This window comes from Lottia gigantea (assembly GCF_000327385.1).
Source record: "Lottia gigantea unplaced genomic scaffold LOTGIsca_89, whole genome shotgun sequence".
Classification (NCBI taxonomy): domain Eukaryota; kingdom Metazoa; phylum Mollusca; class Gastropoda; family Lottiidae; genus Lottia; species Lottia gigantea.
Window position 1 is genome coordinate 185,297 of NW_008710923.1, and position 18,288 is coordinate 203,584.

General features: G+C 32.6%; 1 protein-coding gene across 1 annotated transcript in view; it reads right to left on the reverse strand.

The window, feature by feature from the left end:
• Positions 1 to 18,288, reverse strand: part of LOTGIDRAFT_197758 (hypothetical protein) — a gene marked incomplete at its 5' end in the record, with an annotated part of 38,658 nt that overhangs the window by 4,859 nt on the left and 15,511 nt on the right. The window contains 21 exons of the mRNA XM_009068066.1: positions 451 to 530; positions 612 to 749; positions 1,167 to 1,268; positions 1,689 to 1,856; positions 1,955 to 2,004; positions 2,797 to 3,068; positions 4,773 to 4,903; positions 5,082 to 5,149; positions 5,354 to 5,421; positions 5,923 to 6,015; positions 6,379 to 6,485; positions 6,656 to 6,736; positions 7,249 to 7,450; positions 7,807 to 7,934; positions 8,217 to 8,356; positions 8,694 to 8,797; positions 9,282 to 9,446; positions 9,920 to 10,160; positions 10,615 to 10,784; positions 11,115 to 11,200; positions 11,685 to 11,816. Coding sequence (XP_009066314.1) covers positions 451 to 530; positions 612 to 749; positions 1,167 to 1,268; positions 1,689 to 1,856; positions 1,955 to 2,004; positions 2,797 to 3,068; positions 4,773 to 4,903; positions 5,082 to 5,149; positions 5,354 to 5,421; positions 5,923 to 6,015; positions 6,379 to 6,485; positions 6,656 to 6,736; positions 7,249 to 7,450; positions 7,807 to 7,934; positions 8,217 to 8,356; positions 8,694 to 8,797; positions 9,282 to 9,446; positions 9,920 to 10,160; positions 10,615 to 10,784; positions 11,115 to 11,200; positions 11,685 to 11,816 — 2,726 coding nt within the window. The remainder of the gene's footprint in view (positions 1 to 450; positions 531 to 611; positions 750 to 1,166; positions 1,269 to 1,688; positions 1,857 to 1,954; positions 2,005 to 2,796; positions 3,069 to 4,772; positions 4,904 to 5,081; positions 5,150 to 5,353; positions 5,422 to 5,922; positions 6,016 to 6,378; positions 6,486 to 6,655; positions 6,737 to 7,248; positions 7,451 to 7,806; positions 7,935 to 8,216; positions 8,357 to 8,693; positions 8,798 to 9,281; positions 9,447 to 9,919; positions 10,161 to 10,614; positions 10,785 to 11,114; positions 11,201 to 11,684; positions 11,817 to 18,288) is intronic.

The window sequence follows — 18,288 nt, forward strand, 5'->3', positions numbered from 1 at the left end:
CTATATGAGCCAAACTTTACCATATGAGCCACAACTTTACTATATGAGCCAAACTTTACTATATGCGCCAAACTTTACTATATGAGCCAAACTTTACTATATAAGCCAAACTTTACTATATAAGCCAAACTTTACTATATGAGCCGAACTTTACTACATGCGCCAAACTTTACCATATGCGCCAAACTTTACTATATAAGCCAAACTTTACTATATGAGCCGAACTTTACCATATGCGCCAAAGTTTACTATATGAGCCAAACTTTACTATATGCGCCAAACTTTACTATATGAGCCAAACTTTACTATATGAGCCACAACTTTATTATATCAGCCAAGCTTTACTATTATGAGCCAAAGTGTACTATATGAGCCAAACTTTACTATAGTATAGCCACAATAAAAGTTTGGCAATTAACATTTAAGAAAGTATTTAAATCACAAACTTACTTGATAAAAACGGGTTGACTCTCTGTTTCACCAGCATCTGAAGACTCTTCTGATAACTTAGCTTGTAAAGCTTCATCCTGCTCTAATGTCATTTCATCAAACTTAATCAACAGTTCATCTGGTTCTGGTCCTTCTTCTTGAGTCTTGTTGACCCCCATGACAGGAGCAGGGGTGGGGGGTGATACACCTTTCGGTACATTTACTGGTTTCTGATCAGAATTGGTGGACACTTCGTAAGGATTGGATGGTTTTTCTCCAGATAATTCCATGAAGAATGTTCGTAGGAAGAACAAAGAATCCTGAAATGAAAATTTCTAGATTATATTACATACTCTTACAAGACTAGAATATTTGGTTATTTTTAACCTCATGATAAAGGTTTTGATTCAATATCATATCGCATATTGCACAGGTTTTGAAAGACATCACATCTTATGGATTTTAATAAGATTTTCTAAAATTTTAATGTGTAATGAGGACACTAAGAGCATTGATTTGCACCATTCCAATTTTCAGTCAGACATCTGTGGATCTCCGAATAAAACTAAGACACAGGTATATATAGACATTTCTATGAACAGTTATCACACATATTGGGTAGAAAAATTGAAATGATGCAAATGGAAGTCATAAATGGCAACAATACACATAAAAACAAAGCTGGGGCATCTCTTTACAATCCCTTTAAATTATAATAAGAAAACATAAAAACGAACCTGATCTATGTTCAATCGAAGTGGTAATAAACTAACTTTTAAAGCACATTCCTGACTATGTAGGTTAGGGTCTGGTCTGGTGTGTATAGCTTTGATTAATACCTAAACAACAAAAACATATCAAAATACATGTTTCTCGAAAATTCCAAATAACATTTTAGCAATACATTGGTAGCTTTTCATATGAGTAAGAATAGCAATCATAAATCAAGAAGTATTTCATCATGAAATCAGAGAAGAGTCTAGCGCCAATCCTGCCATTGCTGCTCATTAAAACAATAAAGGAAGAAAAAAATATGGAGGCAACTTGATTTGAAAATATGCAGTTCATCAGCCTTGGTAAAAGTGTATTTGGGGCCATCTTGAAAATTAAACTAAGATAAAATCAAGATGTTAAGAAATAAGGTAATTTTTTTTCGATGATAAAACTAAATTCAAGATCAATTCAAGTGATTGACCAATCGGACTGAAAAATATACATCATCTCAAGTTGATTTTGGAGAATTCAGCTCCTGAACGTACCATATTAGCATGAGTTTGTCTAGGTAATGATTCGGAGGTATATTGGTAGAGGAATTTATTAATACTAGAACTAGATAGTCTATCTCTGATCTCCACTTCGTGTATTATTAAAACTTGTCTTGAAGCTTGTACTGTATGTTGTGGATAAACATCATATTGGAAGCGTACCTGAAATTAATATCATATTCATTTGGTAATTATCTTAGGTTTCCTGCATCACTGACAGATAGATGACAATACAATTAAACAGAGGTTTCAATACTTACTTTACTAAGTTGTAGTTCCATTAAAGTATCACAGTCACGCCCTGGTCCACCTCGCATCTGCCATGATGGTTTTTTAATCACTGGTATTTCTTCTTTGGATAAACTCTTTCCGAAATCAGGTAGGTTAAATCTACAATCATGATCAAAAGTCAGATAAACTAAAACTAAGAAAATTACCAAATCAGTTGTACAGTTAATAATAAGTTTAGAGGTGGATATTTTCATTTTGGAAAAATTCACTCAAAAAGTGATAAAAAAATATGAATTTAATGTTGAAAAGATCAGAAGGTCAAGAGTAAGAGTTTCAAGCAGAAGACTGATATAAGGGTCAAGACCTGAATATTAAAGAAATGGATTGTAAACTTAAATTACCGTTTAGGTTTTGGTGAATCTCCCGATGTTCTTCTTTCTCTTCCTACAAAATATATTGATATGTTATTCTATTGTGTCATTTAGGGGTTTTTTCATTGTGGATTTAAACGTTTGTTTCTTTGGCAAGAGATCATATTATGCAGCAGAATAGAATTGGGTATTCCGTTCGTAGAGCGGTGGACAACATGCAAAAGCGGTAGAAACCCTCCAACATTGGTAGATTACACATGTATGTTTATGCTGCCAACACGTTTGATATCTAACATCCTTATCAGGGAAGAAATGTCTGGAAATAATACTCCAATTTCCAAAAGAACAAAACATAATAATCCAACAACATCATTTACAAAAGTTACAAACAAAATATACCCCTTATTTACAGGATATAACATCAACTTTCAAGATCCTAATAGCAAAGAATCATCCGAAATAAAAGGACAAAACCAATTGCAGTGGATCTAAATCAAGACAACAGACAATGATATAATACCAACCTTTAGATCTGTTGGCCATACCAAAATCTTTGCCGCCATACATGTACCATACTACTGTCAACTCTTTCAAGGTATATCTACTATCAGGTGTAGGGAAGTCATCAGGTTGTTTTAATAGATCTGTTTTACCTATTGGAGGTGCTATATAATTCTCTATAATCACTATTGGTTCATTGGTCAATGTTCTTACCGCTGGTTCACCATCTTTAGGCTGAAATAGAGGAATACACATCTTGATCAAAAGTATGCTAAGCTGACTTAAATATATTTTTGAGCTGATGTAGCTAGTTGTCAGATAGCTGCTAACATGTTGTTCTAAAAACCAATCATATCATCATATTTTCAATCAATCACCAATTCTACCAATTCTACCAATGAAAAATTGTGGAATAGCGAAAACCCAAAATAAAGCAATCTGACAGTTTCTTTGGATTTTGCTATCTCACAAGTCTTCATTGTTATTAGGAAATAGCTTCATCATAACATGCTTTGATTGGTTGAATAAAATGTCATTATAACAGGACTCTGGTACAAAACTTGTTAGATTACAAATGAGGTGAAAATTTCATAAAAAAAAAAGAAATGAAAATGTAATCTAGTTTTCACTGATTGATTAGAAAAAACTTGTTAGATTACAATTGAGGTGAAAAATTTCTTAATAAACAGAAATGAGCATCTAATAATGGTCTGTATCACCAAATTATCAAAGCCCTTTATGCGAATATACCATATACTTACAGCTATACCCCATCCAGCATCATTAATAATACAGAATTCTTCATCATCACTAAACTTCTCTGTTTTATCAGAGTACATACTACTGGACATAGAATCACTGGATGGTGATACTATCTCCCGTAAACCACTAGTTCCATATTGCCTTGATCCCTCGTTACCCTCTGATACAAAAAATATCTCACGTCTTCCCTTGTTCTCTTGTTCTGGTGATTCTATAAAAATAAATTGGAAATTAAGAAGTTATCAATGAAAGGGATTTTACCAAGATACTCTATTCCAATTTTTTAATATTTTCTACTAACATCCATATGTAATAAGCCAGTTTGGAACCTTCAGTGCACAAGTTCTAATCCTACTTCCGTTTCAGCATAAACCAAACTTGATTTTTTTTTACAGTAATTGAAAAAAATAATGCAGAGAGTTCTCTTACATCTCTTTTGGAATAAGCCAGAGCCAAACTCACACATTCAAATACCACCACCTCCTCCTTTTTAAAGCCAGGAAAAGAAAGACATTACCTGAGCCAGAAGTAGAAGGACTGGATTCTCTCATAGCATCAGCCATCATGGTATTGACTTGTTGTATACATGATTCAGTCATTTTACTGGTACTATCTGATGGTACTGATGAAGATTCACTAACATCACTGGTTAATGATAACTACAAAATACAATACCAACAATAGTTTTAGAAATAAAAGAGAGAGAGAAATACGTTTTTTAAATAGAATATTGTCCACAAACTGGTCCTAAGTTGAACACCTGGGAATTCTCCTTTCCCAGATTATTAGTTCCCATTTATAGCTTGGTTGGAATTTGAAACAAAGATGGCTCAATCATGGTCATAAGAACCCACAACTACCATCACGTCTGGTTTTGATCAAATAAAACTAGATGGACTTTCATGTTCCTATTTTCTGTCCTGATTGGGCTTGTTACCATGTAGTGGTCGATGAGGTGAAGTTATCCCAGGACTGCAGCATCAACCTACTCTCTTTCAGATCTACAGCTTCAATATGCAATATCTGTATCACATATTGATTTAATAACACATTTTAAAAGTTACAGTATTGGCACAAACACAACCAATTCCAAGATGGACCCCATCTTGAGTTTTTTGTATCAAAATATGAAATACTTACCGAATCCTCATCCCTATAGGATTCCTCATCAGTATTACTAGTAGTATAGCTGTCGTCATGGTGATCAGGTGACTGGTGATTAGGTTGAAGATCACCGTCTGTAGCGAAATATTGTATTAGATCAGCTAATGCACTACAGGAATCTGAACAGGTTCTGATATTAATACGATTGGTATGGATACGAAGGTCAGTTTTAGGATATTTCTGAAATATAAAAATTGTAATGCAATTCAAAAGATCAAATTCATTAAGTCAATAAAAAAAACCTAGGTATCAATAAAAAAACGAAACACAAAATTCATGATAATTGTTTGGCACTACATTGGTAAAAGCTAACAGCAGCCTGCAGTTACATTGTCAGAAGTCTAAGTATAACTTTTACCTGATTTTTGCCATCATTGGTTTTTAAAGATAATTCTAATCTTTCTAAATCACCCACACAAACATATTCTGAAATAAAAAGACATCTATCACCAACAGCCATTTGACATAACTTGCGTATACATGTAAGTCTGGTATACTTAGTTTCATAAATAATCTGAACACAACCAAGCGATATGTTACATTGTACCAATTGACCAATATAATCTGGCCAGAACTAATTGAAACTCTCATACTGTCCAAAGATTAAATTAGAGAAATTATATAACCTACCATCTTTAATATTGACTTCCATGTATTGTTTATCTGATAGAAATAGAGCTGCATCATCTAACTGAAACCTACAGAAAAATAGGAGAGAATAGCCTTACTAAAAAGAAAGCAAATTGTCAAGTAACTTCAAGATTCAGAACATGAACCAGTCACCCCTTAATTCTTTCTTGAACTTTCCCACGCACATGCATGCATATATGATTAAGTACAGCATGTTAAGTTGAGTTCATTTTCAAAATAAGGGATGCTTTGTTTCCTTGCTGTCACAATATACCCATTCTATTGAATGCTCAAAGAGTGAATCATTTAAAACACATTTAAAAAAAAAATGTCATAAAAACTGACTTCAGTGGGTCGGAAAATAACTTGCACTCTAGGGACACATTAGGCCCTACTTCATTTATGTACCTCTTTGCAATTTTAACTTTTGTCCTCAAGTACAATGTGATGATGTTCCTTACTCTATTCTGATTATTCTTACTAAATTTCACCTCAATCGATTAATTTTACCTCAGTAATCATTTAAATTCTAATTAAATCTCTAGGTTCAATATAAAAGTCCATCTTACCGTAACAATGATGTTTGTGAACCTGTTACTATATTACTAGATATACTAAATGTATCTGCAGTTAACATTGATCTTAATGGAAGATATAGAGGTCTGAAACAAAACAGCAACAAAAGAATTCAGTTCTATTCAAAATGTCCTGAATTTCCAAAGATAGATGCCTGGTCACCCATTTTGCTTATTTGGGTCTTGATATTTCCTTAGAATATATTATGTTCATAGCTAATGATCCATCTTGTTTATAATATATTCCATTCAATCTTATAATTTTATAACTGTAAGCTTATTCAATATCTGTAAGTGCAGCTCTCAATGATTGTTATAATCTGCCAGCTGATCCTTGACCAACTCTCTTGGCATCGTTCCTTGATTATTCCTAGCCACAAGGTGCAGAAAAGTAGGACATAAAACTCCATTTCATTTCATTTGATTATTCCTAGTAAAGAGGACACTTACCTATAGTCTATAGAACAACTCCATAAATGTAGATGTAATTGTGTGACAACTTTAGGTTCTATATATCCTAATATAGGATAGTCTCGTAAATCTAATAAATCTAAAGCCTGAAAAATATTACGTTTCTTTAAAAGTACTTCACTATCTTTTATTTAAATCTGTTCACAATTTGAGTTATAGTTTTACAATTTTCAGCATTCCGGCACTGAAATTGCTGTAGATCAAAGGACCAACCTAAGAACAAGCTAAGCCATAGGGGAATATAAAACAACTGTACCTGAGTGATCCAACTTTCACCAGTATCACACATTCTATGATGTAATGTTCCTCCTTTAACACAAACAGATACAGTATAGTCCTGTTAAAATAAAAACATAACTTATTATACTTCAAAACTCATACTAAAATATCATTAATAAAAATCAAAGCTCTGATTATCATAAGGACTTTTCCTTGAAACTTTCGCAAAATTCCTACAAAATTATATATTGTTTAGAGAATTTTGTAGTTCTCAATGTCTCAATATTAATTGACATAAAAAGGAAATAAATTGAGACTCATAATATAAATCTGTACAATTTTGTTACTCAAAATCTCATCTGACAAAATGAATAAAAGTTGTATCAGGTGTTTCGAAAAGAGTTAGCATGGTCTGCTTTGAATGCCACAGCCGCAAAAGAAGTTACATTGTTCAGATTTTTCGTTATACTCTGAAGTCGGAATTAACATAGTGCATTGTATACTTGTTTGTAATTGAATATGTTTAAATCAAAAAATCAACTTTTTTTAAAATATCTGTTGTGTGATTTTCTCATGCTTACTTTCAGCTTTTTGTATCATTTTTTAGAATTCTAAGCTAGTAAATCTTACCTTGACATTATTAATGGTATCTAATTTGGATTTAACAGCCACTGTTAACATATCTTTACTATCAGTACCGATACCAACTTGTCCAGCAAGTTTAGATGGTATGCCTCTAACACTACGTCTAATACAGGGATGTAAACTTCGTGTCTGTTCACTTCGTAAAGAATCTAACGCTCCCTCACCACTCAGACTAGGCTCAGTTAAACTACCTAAATTATACAAAGACTATTGTCACGCATGTACTGTACTTTTTTACGTTCATGGAGATCTTAAGATGCTTAAGTAACGGCCTTTGTGATTCTATGAAGTTCAAAAGCAGACAGCTGAACCTTGATAGTTTTTTAAACAAGACCAAAACAAAAGGCTGTCAAGGCATGACATCTGGTGTTTCCTACACGCTCCACCCCTAGCCAATTTCTCATTGGCGCAACAGCAGAATTAGACATCTTAGCAGTCTGACAAGGCTGTTAATAACAGGTTGAAGATCTTAAGTATGCTCTTAGCCAGATACAAAGAAAATTTTATGTTTACATTTTTTGAAATACACTATCATGAAATAACGTACCATTATGACAAAGGTCTATTTTATTGGCTTGAAAACAGAGATATCTGAGATAAGGATCACCATTATGACATACAACAGAGAATAGGACGGTATCATCTATCACAGCTAATATTTCACCATGTTTCTTTACATCCTGATGAAAAATATAAATATATAGATCAGCTGCTGGTTTCTATGAGGGGTGTGACAGGGAGTATGGAAGAGGGGGTAGGGAGAGTTTGTAATGGCCTCCCAGAAACGAGGCTGGCCCAATGGAGTAGTTTGAAAATACTTTTTTAGTAAGTACTGTTTTCAAGGCAATAGACTACCATGTTCATAGGAAAATGCAGACTGGCAGCAAGAGAAGGTGGAAACTGTCAAAATGACTAAATTCAAAGTAAAATTTCATCTTTACCTGATGAGCAACATTGGCTAAAACTTTCCCATGGCCAATATTTAAACATAAACACATTTTACTCTGTAACGTGGGTGAATGTGATGTTTGTTTCTTCTGTTTGTTTTCTCTTATTGAATAATAGTTGTAAGATTCATCATCAGAATCAGAATCTGAAATTGATCAAAAAATATCATACAGTACATCAAAACATCAATACTGGTAAATACAGATTCAGTACATCTAGCTCACATGGCCACCTTCATTAAACAATCAACTAGGTACCTGCAACATATGGCAACAATCCCCAATGAATTTTCAACATGCGGCCACAATGAAGTCCCTCCTATGACTTTTCCATAACAGCCCCTATAAACAGAAGAAATAAACCCTGAACCTTAAAGCTAGCGAGCTGTTGTCTAACTTACTGAGATACCACGGTCCCAAAATTTTTTTTATTTTTACCTGACATATAATGGAGACCAGACTGAGCCATTTGGAAGAGATCACTGGCATTATGTGGAGACAATACATTCAAACTGTGGTGGATCTTTTCTTGTGTATTAATAGGTGATGGCGCCATTGGTTCCCATAGCAACAAATCATTATTTACTCTAAAATACAAATGACAAGATGATCAAAGTGCATTTTTCTTTGAGGTTCAATTTTTTGTGGATTTCCTTGATCAGCTAATCTATGTCTTCGTAAAATAACAAAGAACACAGCGAAACTATAGAAAATATACAAATCTATAAATATATTTCAGAAAACAAGGTGTACCAGACTCGGAGAATTTCATAATTTCCACAGCATAACCTAACAAATGATGTCAATCTTGTCTAAGCATTCTTACCAATTAATAAACCAAGTAATAACGATCTGAACCACAAAACAAAACACTAAATCCAATACAACATATTGGCGAAACATTAGTAGCAGCTGATGAACTTTTTACATGAGGAAGTATAATATATAGTGAGCAAGAAATTCATAATGAAAGTAGTATCAGGTGACTAGAAGAATACCAACAGACAAACTGAGATACAGCCCTCCACACTAATCACAAACAGTACCCCAAAATTAGCGAGAAAATCTTACCTATTATAGAGCAATTCAAAGAATTGTTTACTATGTAATACACCAACAACATTTGGTAGTACAATTTCTACTAATAATTTGGTATTACTGCTCTCTTTTTCTCTAAACTGTTTCAATTCTTCTTCATTACCAGGTAGTACCAACTGAAAATATGTTTCAGAACACCTTCAGTATTTTTTGAAATTCAAATATTTTTTTTTTTTAAACATTATTTTCTACTAAACCTATATTTTGTACAGAGTATTAAAAAGGATACTTTTCAAAGACTTAAGAAATCTGACGTCTGATTTCAAACTAGCAAATGATGCAAGCCTTTTTTTTATAAACATTATTTTCTACTAAACATATATTTTGTACAGAGTATAAAAAAGGATATTTTTCAAAGACTTAAGAAATCTGACGTCTGATTTCAAACTAGCAAATGATGCCAGCCTTCTATGTCTACTATGGAGTTGAAATCTGAACTGTCTATTGTGAAGTTGTGTTTTGGGTATCTGAAAGCTGGTAAAATATCAGACAACTTTATATTTGAAATAAAAATCAACTACCGTAAATAACCAAAAAGACAAACCTCTTCACAAGTATGTTTAGGTTCAGGATGTGATATAGATGTTAGATCTTCTTGTTGAAACATGAACTTTTTCGCGGAGAAGGGGGAGGGGTCAGACTTAGCGAACTGGCAAGCACCGTTTAAAGAATCATGAGGGGTAGAATCACTGGAGTCTCCGTGTTCATCTTGTTGAAGAGCAGACGAGATCTGATGTGATGTTATTACCAGTCGCGGCCAATTAAAACCTTCATCTTTCTCAGAGTTATCACATGTATCATCAGATGTAATACAGGCTATTAATATAGGGGTACAGTCTTCTTGGAAAAATGCTGAAAATGAAAGAGACAGATAGAATAGCAAAAGCTTTTGCCTCGTAAAAAGTGCCCTCACACGATAGCGATTACTAGCTGCGTATGAATGCAAATAATGAATGGTCATGGGTACTCACAGCTCAGTTGTATGAGAGTTACGTTTGAAACTTATGACTGCTATACTATTTCGCTACCATACACAACTGGTGATCGCTATGGTGTGAGGGCCCATTAAGATTAAACATTTTGGAAAAGTTACAAAATAGTTTATAGTGACAGTAAACTTATTAAAATCATTGCTTTAAGTGTCCTTTTTTCTACGAATTTTGCATGTATTTACAGAGACAATTGATGATTACAGACTGGATTAGTCAGTATCCCATTTGAGAAGTCCATGTAACTTGAGTCACCTGTCATTTTCATTTGCTGAAAACTTTTAAGAGTGAAACCCACAATAAATGACAAAACCTACCTGATATATCACTACAAGTAAATTCTAATTTACTAGATTCATTTGAGCCACTGTTTACTTGAGTTAAAACTTTAAAATTGCGTAACTGTAGGATTAATATTTCTTTATGTAAATTACGTTGCCACCATGGAAGTCTTTCTGTTGATGATCTCAGGTCTGGTTTTGGAAACCTGAAGTAAAAAAGCAAGTATGTCAGTTATTAAAATGGGCCGAATTTGCAAGCATCAAGCATCTCCCTCTCTTAGGCACTGCTATATAGAGGAACTTTTTAAAAAGCAGTAATAACAGAATTGTAAAGCTCAAATAAATGTATTTGATACAATCTACCATGAAATTCATAACCATGATTTTTACTCTCTTTACATCTCTGAATAGCATGCTGCCCCTGAGCATAATCTAGCTCAGGTTTGGGACATCAAAGGTGCTAAACAAAGCATCCACCTCCTGCCCCACTATTTTTTCAGCCCTGCCCCCAGTATAATGAAATATCAATATATTACCTAATACACAGTGTAGCTGACTGACTAGTTAAAGTAATATCTAGTTTATCTGTAGGAACTTCATCCATAATGGCTTCATTAAATAACTGTAAAACATACAGTGAACTCTGTGTATCCATTTGGCACGTTAAGTTATGTCGGAGTATACTTATAATATTCTGATCAAGACTACAGTTAACTGAATTAGCTGCTGAGATTTCCAAGAGTGTCATAGAACTCAATGCTCAAACTACAGTGAAATAAACTGCTCATTTTACTGATTAAAGGGTTCTTGATTTTGAGTTTTCTTCAACTACAAGAAAAGTAACGCCACATGTGGATGCAAATGTTGAGGCACTTTCAGTTAAGAATCCATTGATCAACAAATAAATAACATTGTCTGCTTACTTTAACTATCGTCAACAAGGAACCAAGATGTTAATTACGCCTTGTGACTCTTGATCAAGGGAAGTAAATCAAGGTACCTAATGAAAAGGTATAGTCTTGCAAATCACAGTGTGTTACGGTACAATTAATGTTACTCTTGCCAAATAAAAGAAAATGTGATCATGACATGAAATCGGTACTTACCATACTGTTATATGGTCGATTATAGTCATTATAGAGATTACTAGTAGATTTACTATCAGAACTACTATAGGTATCATTGTTTAGTAGTGTAGACAACCGGTCAATAATCGTAATGTCCACTTCACATTGTAACTGACCGAATTCAGCATTTATCTTTGATCTGGAATCATTTTGACTTGAACTTCTGGAAGACTGAAAAATAAAAATGTTAAAGATGTACTTAAATAACTGAAAAATATGATCACTGAATAATTTGACATAATTGATAAAACATCATTGAGAACCCAGAATCATGTCAATCCATTTTCTCCAACAAAAGAATCATCAATTGATCATTTGATCTTTTCTATTTATTTAATGTCACTGCTTGTTTCAGAGATATTTTGAGAATTTCATGGCCAATTATTGTAAGACTAACCTTTGTCTTTTCACCGGATATAAAATGTAGTTTAACTGCTGGGATGGTATCATGAAGACTTGAAGGAAAGACTGATGCTGGTTTAACATCATTTTGGGTAAATGTTAATAACTGAAAGAAAAAAATATTCAATAGAAATAAGCAACAAACATCAGTCACAGAGCAGCAGATTTGTCTCAAAGAATATGTCTTGTCTTGTGTCATTGAAATTAACAAAAGAAAAAAAGAAACAAACAAAATGTTTGTCATTGAAATTTGAACAAACAGCAAAAAGAATAAGAAGAGAATTGAAAGTTTAAACCAGAACAAACTTTGCAAGCAATAAAGGTTTTTCCGCTTATAAAGGGTAGGTGCTACTGAAAGCTAAAATAGAAACTTGTACTCAATTGCTTTGAGAAGTAAAGGTAAAGGCTTAGTAAATATCATTAGTGAACTCATTCTAGAAAATCTGACATTTAAAAAACAATAGATGTCAGTTCCTATATAACCTTATAAAACATATTTATAAAAGGTATAATTTTGATAGAGATATTTTCTAACAATATTTGTCAGTTGTCAGATTTATAACTGTTTAATAGAATTATAGTCAACCATAAAATATCATAAAACATCCATAAATAACAACTTGTTAAATATCATAACCATATACTTTCTATCATAACAAGTATCATTGGATAGGTATTGGATTTATTTCATGTCTACCTCACGAAGGATGATCTGGGTGGTAATGTTCAACTCTCTCCTATGCTATAAGTGTTACATCTATGTTTTCTTTTGAGAAAAATCATCTAACCCTCTGAAACCTTCTATATTTTGGCAAGAGGATAAGAGGATGTGAGGGGATTGTTATCGTTCAACAGACCCTCTGTACCCTATGATTCATGATTTATACTCATACTTTTTTATGAGAAATATGATCTAACCCTTGTAAATTCGATAGAGGGGAGGAAATGATGGGGGGGGATTGTAAAGCTGCAATGGTCCCCCTGAACCTTGTGTCTACAACATAAATAAATTCGTCTCACCCTCTTACACCTTTTTACAAGAGGATGGACAAGAGGGGAGGGTCCCCTCTGCTTTTTATGTCTACTACATAAATGACATCACTCCTCTAAATCTCTCACACCTTCTATATTTGGGTGGAAGTCGTGGAAGGGTTTTTTTACAACTACAACATTAGTGGGCTCATTCATCAAGTGAAGAATCTTAGTGTTCACCTGTTTATAACCTATGTTAAAAGTCAACAGTGTAAAGAAAAGACAATACAGTGTTCAAGTAGCTATATAATTATCAACATGATGAACTATCTACGGAGAATGTCCTCAGGTAATGAAATGTCAACATTGAAAACCACAAAAATATCACATCTACCAGCTGAACTCAACCAATTTATATCCTGATCAAAATGATTTACTCTACTAGTTAATATCAATATTATAGCCTAGGGATGTTATACTTTAATAAGTTTTACTGCATAAACTTCTTGAGCAAAAAGTTAGAAGTATGATATTCCAAAAGGATTGGAAATGTTTTTGAAAAAGACCTTAACAGTAGCCTATTACCAGTGGGGGTTGTTGGAGGGGATAAAAAAAAAGTCTTGACACAACCATTTAACCCAAATGCAATAAGATACAAATATTTAAACAATAACATTGTAATTTTGATAGGTGTATATATTCATAAGAAAGTGTAAGCCATATTCCAAGATATCCAAAAAGTAATTAAAATGGTTTAAAATTCCCTTAACTGTGTCATATTATAAATGAGGGGTGTGTGGGTTGTAGAGAATGGGGACATATGTCCTCATCTTGCAATAAGTGATCTTCCTCAGCCCTCTAAATCACATGCACTCAGATACAAGGTTGATATATTGCAATTGTTTTAAAGGAGTATTTGTGTAAATATTTTAGCCTGAAGCAAGAAGAGAGAATAAATTTTACAGTCTCAAAATATTATTTATAGGTGATTAAACTCATCTTGAACAGGAAAGTCAAGTTGACATTCAAATACAGCAATTGATATCTTCCTGTAGGGTAATTGTCTGTATCTCTTTTCAGAGTCAAAATATTCCTTTAGTCCATAAACAATGAAGCAATCAGCTTGTTAAGCAAATGATATAAGGACTGAAAAGGAATGTAACTCTACCTTCAATTTGTGGATGCATTGTCAAGTAGAAATTAGCGACCATACAATATAATACCATACACAGATCATAGCAGTCATATCAAATGTCTTAATTTACTTGTACTTGTGCTTCAATTTTTCCTGCATTTGAAAGACTTATTAATATGTGTATTACATGATGGTCTGGTATGCCTATTAATGTAAAGTATTGAAACACGATATGTCAATGCTCAAATGATCATACTAACATAAACCATTATAAATAAGACACGTGAAAATTACAAAAAATGAAGTGAATTGAATGGAGTCTTATGTCCTGCTTTTCTGCACCATGTGGGCTAATGAAGACAGGCAACGCCATGCAGGGTGCAATAAGGGAAATTTTGCCAGGACAGCGGCATTAGTCTTCTCTCTTTCATGAAAATTATAGACAGGATGAAAAGAAAAGAGAAGAAGAGGGTCAATGTCAACTATCAACTGCAGATAATCTTACAAGATGTCATCAAATAGTAGAAGCTGTCAAATGAAACATGTTTAATGTACTCTAAGCCTACTCTAAGATTTAAATTTACATAGCGTCTGTTCAAATACTGCAATTGATCTCCCTCTGATAAAAGTTATTTTAGAAACTGACGCACAATGTTTAAACTAAGTCAATAGAACTATTTATTTATTTTCTGGAAATTTTCAACTTGAGTATGAGTAACTTTTAAATTTAGACATTTTAAGATAAAGTATCATGAACTGGGTCAAAACAGTTTTCTTATTTATGTAACTTTGTCATTTACATGTATTATAATAATCCCTAAGACAGAACTAAAATAATAGGATTAAAAGGGATGGCAAAATAAATATTTACTTGATCAGCTGATAGAGCTCAATTTCAACTATCTGTTTATCATCTGAAACTATTTACTTTACCAGCTGATAGAGCTCAATTTCAACTATCTGTATATCATCTAAATATTTACTTTACCAGCTGATAGAGCTCAATAACACAATTTCTATCTACATTGTGGTCCAACTAAACTCAAAGAGCTGAAATTGAACTCTATCTTCTGGTAAAGTCAATATTGATATAACTATATGATATAGATTGAGTTCTATCAGCTGATAAAACAGATATCTAGATGATCTATAAGCACTTTAAGAGAAAAAGATATGTTATGATTGTTTCCTCAAGATTTAGAAGGGGCTGCTGGTAACCTAACCTAAAATCATATTGAATATTTATGGGCATGCTACGTGACTATTTACAATATTTACAAGAACAGAAGACAAGCCTTATTACTGATGATCTCATTTTTAACTATTTTTATACAATATTTCATCCTCCTTTCATATAAAAAACTACCACAATGACACAGTCTTTTCCCTTACAGCTAACACAAATCACACACAAAAAAACTTCTTAGTAACTCAATATCCCTTAAATATATCAAATTTCTTGCTTCATCATTTTCCTTAATTCAATTTTACCATTAAAATACAATCATTTTCTTTTGTTCAGAGGTTGACAATCAGTTGAGGTGTGTAACTATTTCTTGACATTTGCAGCTAAGCAACATAGTTGAAGTGTGCAGTGTGTATGGTTTTTTTTTATTAGAAATGTTTTTATTTGGACCAAGTTCACTATCTAAAGAGAAAGTTTTGTCCAAATAGATATACATGTATGAAAACATAATAAAAATAATTTAAATCAATCAATTTTATTCAATTCAATATTGAAAGACAGTTTTATTCTAGAAAAATATATAAACAGAGCTTTTTCAAAAACCTAATGAAAAATATCTTGAATTATTACATTGATATAAATATTAGTAAGCCCTAATTAATAACTATATACTTCAAGAGCCTATTGTTTAATATTCTATAATATTGTATTTAAGGGGCTCACATTAAGGGGCACTTTACGGAGGATGTGTGTTTCTAAAGAATAGTGCTGAATATTTCAATATGTCTATTTACTTCCTGTGGTCTATTGCTTGATATTATACATTACTGTATAATTAAGGGGTCCACATTAAGGGGCCACACTTCAAGGAGAACTTGACAGAGGAATGTTATGTTTAACAAGTGGAGGTTTGTGACCTCTGGTCAATTGACCATACTGTCAAGAATACAAATGAGGCCATGTCCAGTCCATTATAAACTACCTCAAGTGACCCGTTCATTGACATCATTTTAACTAATCAACAGCTGATTTTATTAATGATAAGGAGTTGTGGTTATTCACGTTCGTGAGCCAATAATTACAGACAGAACCATACAGTTTGCAATTAGCGGGTTATTAAGGAAGAAATATGAACCTTTTTTCCCACTTCCAAGAGCGTGATAGATGTTTTCTCCGCCTTCCCACATTAAAAACTTTCAGGTTCAAACCACCCATCATCACTAGTGCCCTCTAGAATTTGTAAAAGAATGCTTGGGACTAAAGTTAAGAAAATAATTGAATCCTCAGTGTTCAATGAAAATAACTAAATGATCGATATGATGTATTTATAGAAAATGAAGGTGTTATATAATATAGAAAGTAGTCAATGAGGTAAACAATATAGATAATTATATGTGAACACAATACATTTATAATAACAATACAGCTCTAGGGCGTTATAGCTTTCTACCACTTGCTGATAGCTTTGACAAGTAGTACAATCGCTCAGGTAGAACTGTGTCGTGAATGGCTGATATCAGTTTCCGGTTGAGGACAGGTATGCCAATCAAGGTGAGGCTATGACTCATAATATACACAGGTGAAAATATCTTCAGATTATTTGACAAATGTTGTAACATTTTTGAACATTTACTGTTAAAATTCCAATGTCTTCCAAAACTGTACTAAGTGATTTGATTAAGAGGCATACTAATTAGGTTATTAGTAGAATGTGGACAAAAATACTAACAGATTGCTATTAAATCTACCTGTTGATTTGACCTAAATAAGTACCCTAGCTAGGTGAGTGTTTATCTTGTTACAGCAGTATATCTTTACTATATACAGTATTATATTTACACCTTTTACACTTTCTTATTTCTATCTATGTTAGTCATTTGATATCAAATTTGACAAGATTCTGAAATTATTTGCAAAACCAATAATTTGTGTTTTATCTAAAATAGGCTATTTGTAACAACATATATATTATACAGTGTTATATCTATACCTTGTACTCTTTCTAATTTCTATGTATCTTAGTACATAAAATACAATTGAAAAATTGAAAATATTCTGAAATAATTTGTAACATAATTTGATTTATTGGGTGAAATCCATAAGGTTTTGTGTTTTAATCAAAAAATATGTTATTTTTAACAACATATATTTCTTCTTCTCAAAATACAAGGTTCATTATATTCAAAATAAACCTTAGTAATTAAAATTATCCCTACAGTTTAAATATATCATACCTTTAGTCTTGAACATATATTTGCTATTTTTGCTAATTTGCTGAATGAAGATATCAAAGAAATCTTTATATCTGAAGAGCTGGTTAAGTATTTGAATCTAAAGAAATTCAGGTCTATGAAATTTTTTAGCCTAAAGAAAAGTGCATCTTAATTTCAATGCAACATTTATTGTTCGCCATTTTTATATTACATTGATTCTAATTGCCAAGTGGAATTTGTAGAAAACATTTTTTAAAATTACTTTTTTAATATTTTCAGGTAAATCAAACCAAGATGAAGACTGGTGCCATATTTTTAAGATGTCTTCTTGGTATTGTAATCCTGGCAGTTTTAACGGATGCTTTACCAAGAATGTGTGGACAGATTCAAATGCCATTAGAGTGCCAGTGTAAAACTACTAATAATGATGATAATAATCCTGCAACAATTAAATGTTCCAGATTGACAGAGGTACCAAAATTTAACATTAGTGGCAGCCAAGTGACTATTTATGAGTTGGATTTATCAAATAACAACATCAATAATATCACAGACAGTGTTTTTCAAGGAAATTATCAAATTCAAAGAATCAATCTTGAAGGGAATCAAATAAGTGCCATTTCGGAAACAGCATTTTCAGGAATGCAAGGTACTTTATTGGAACTGAAACTAACT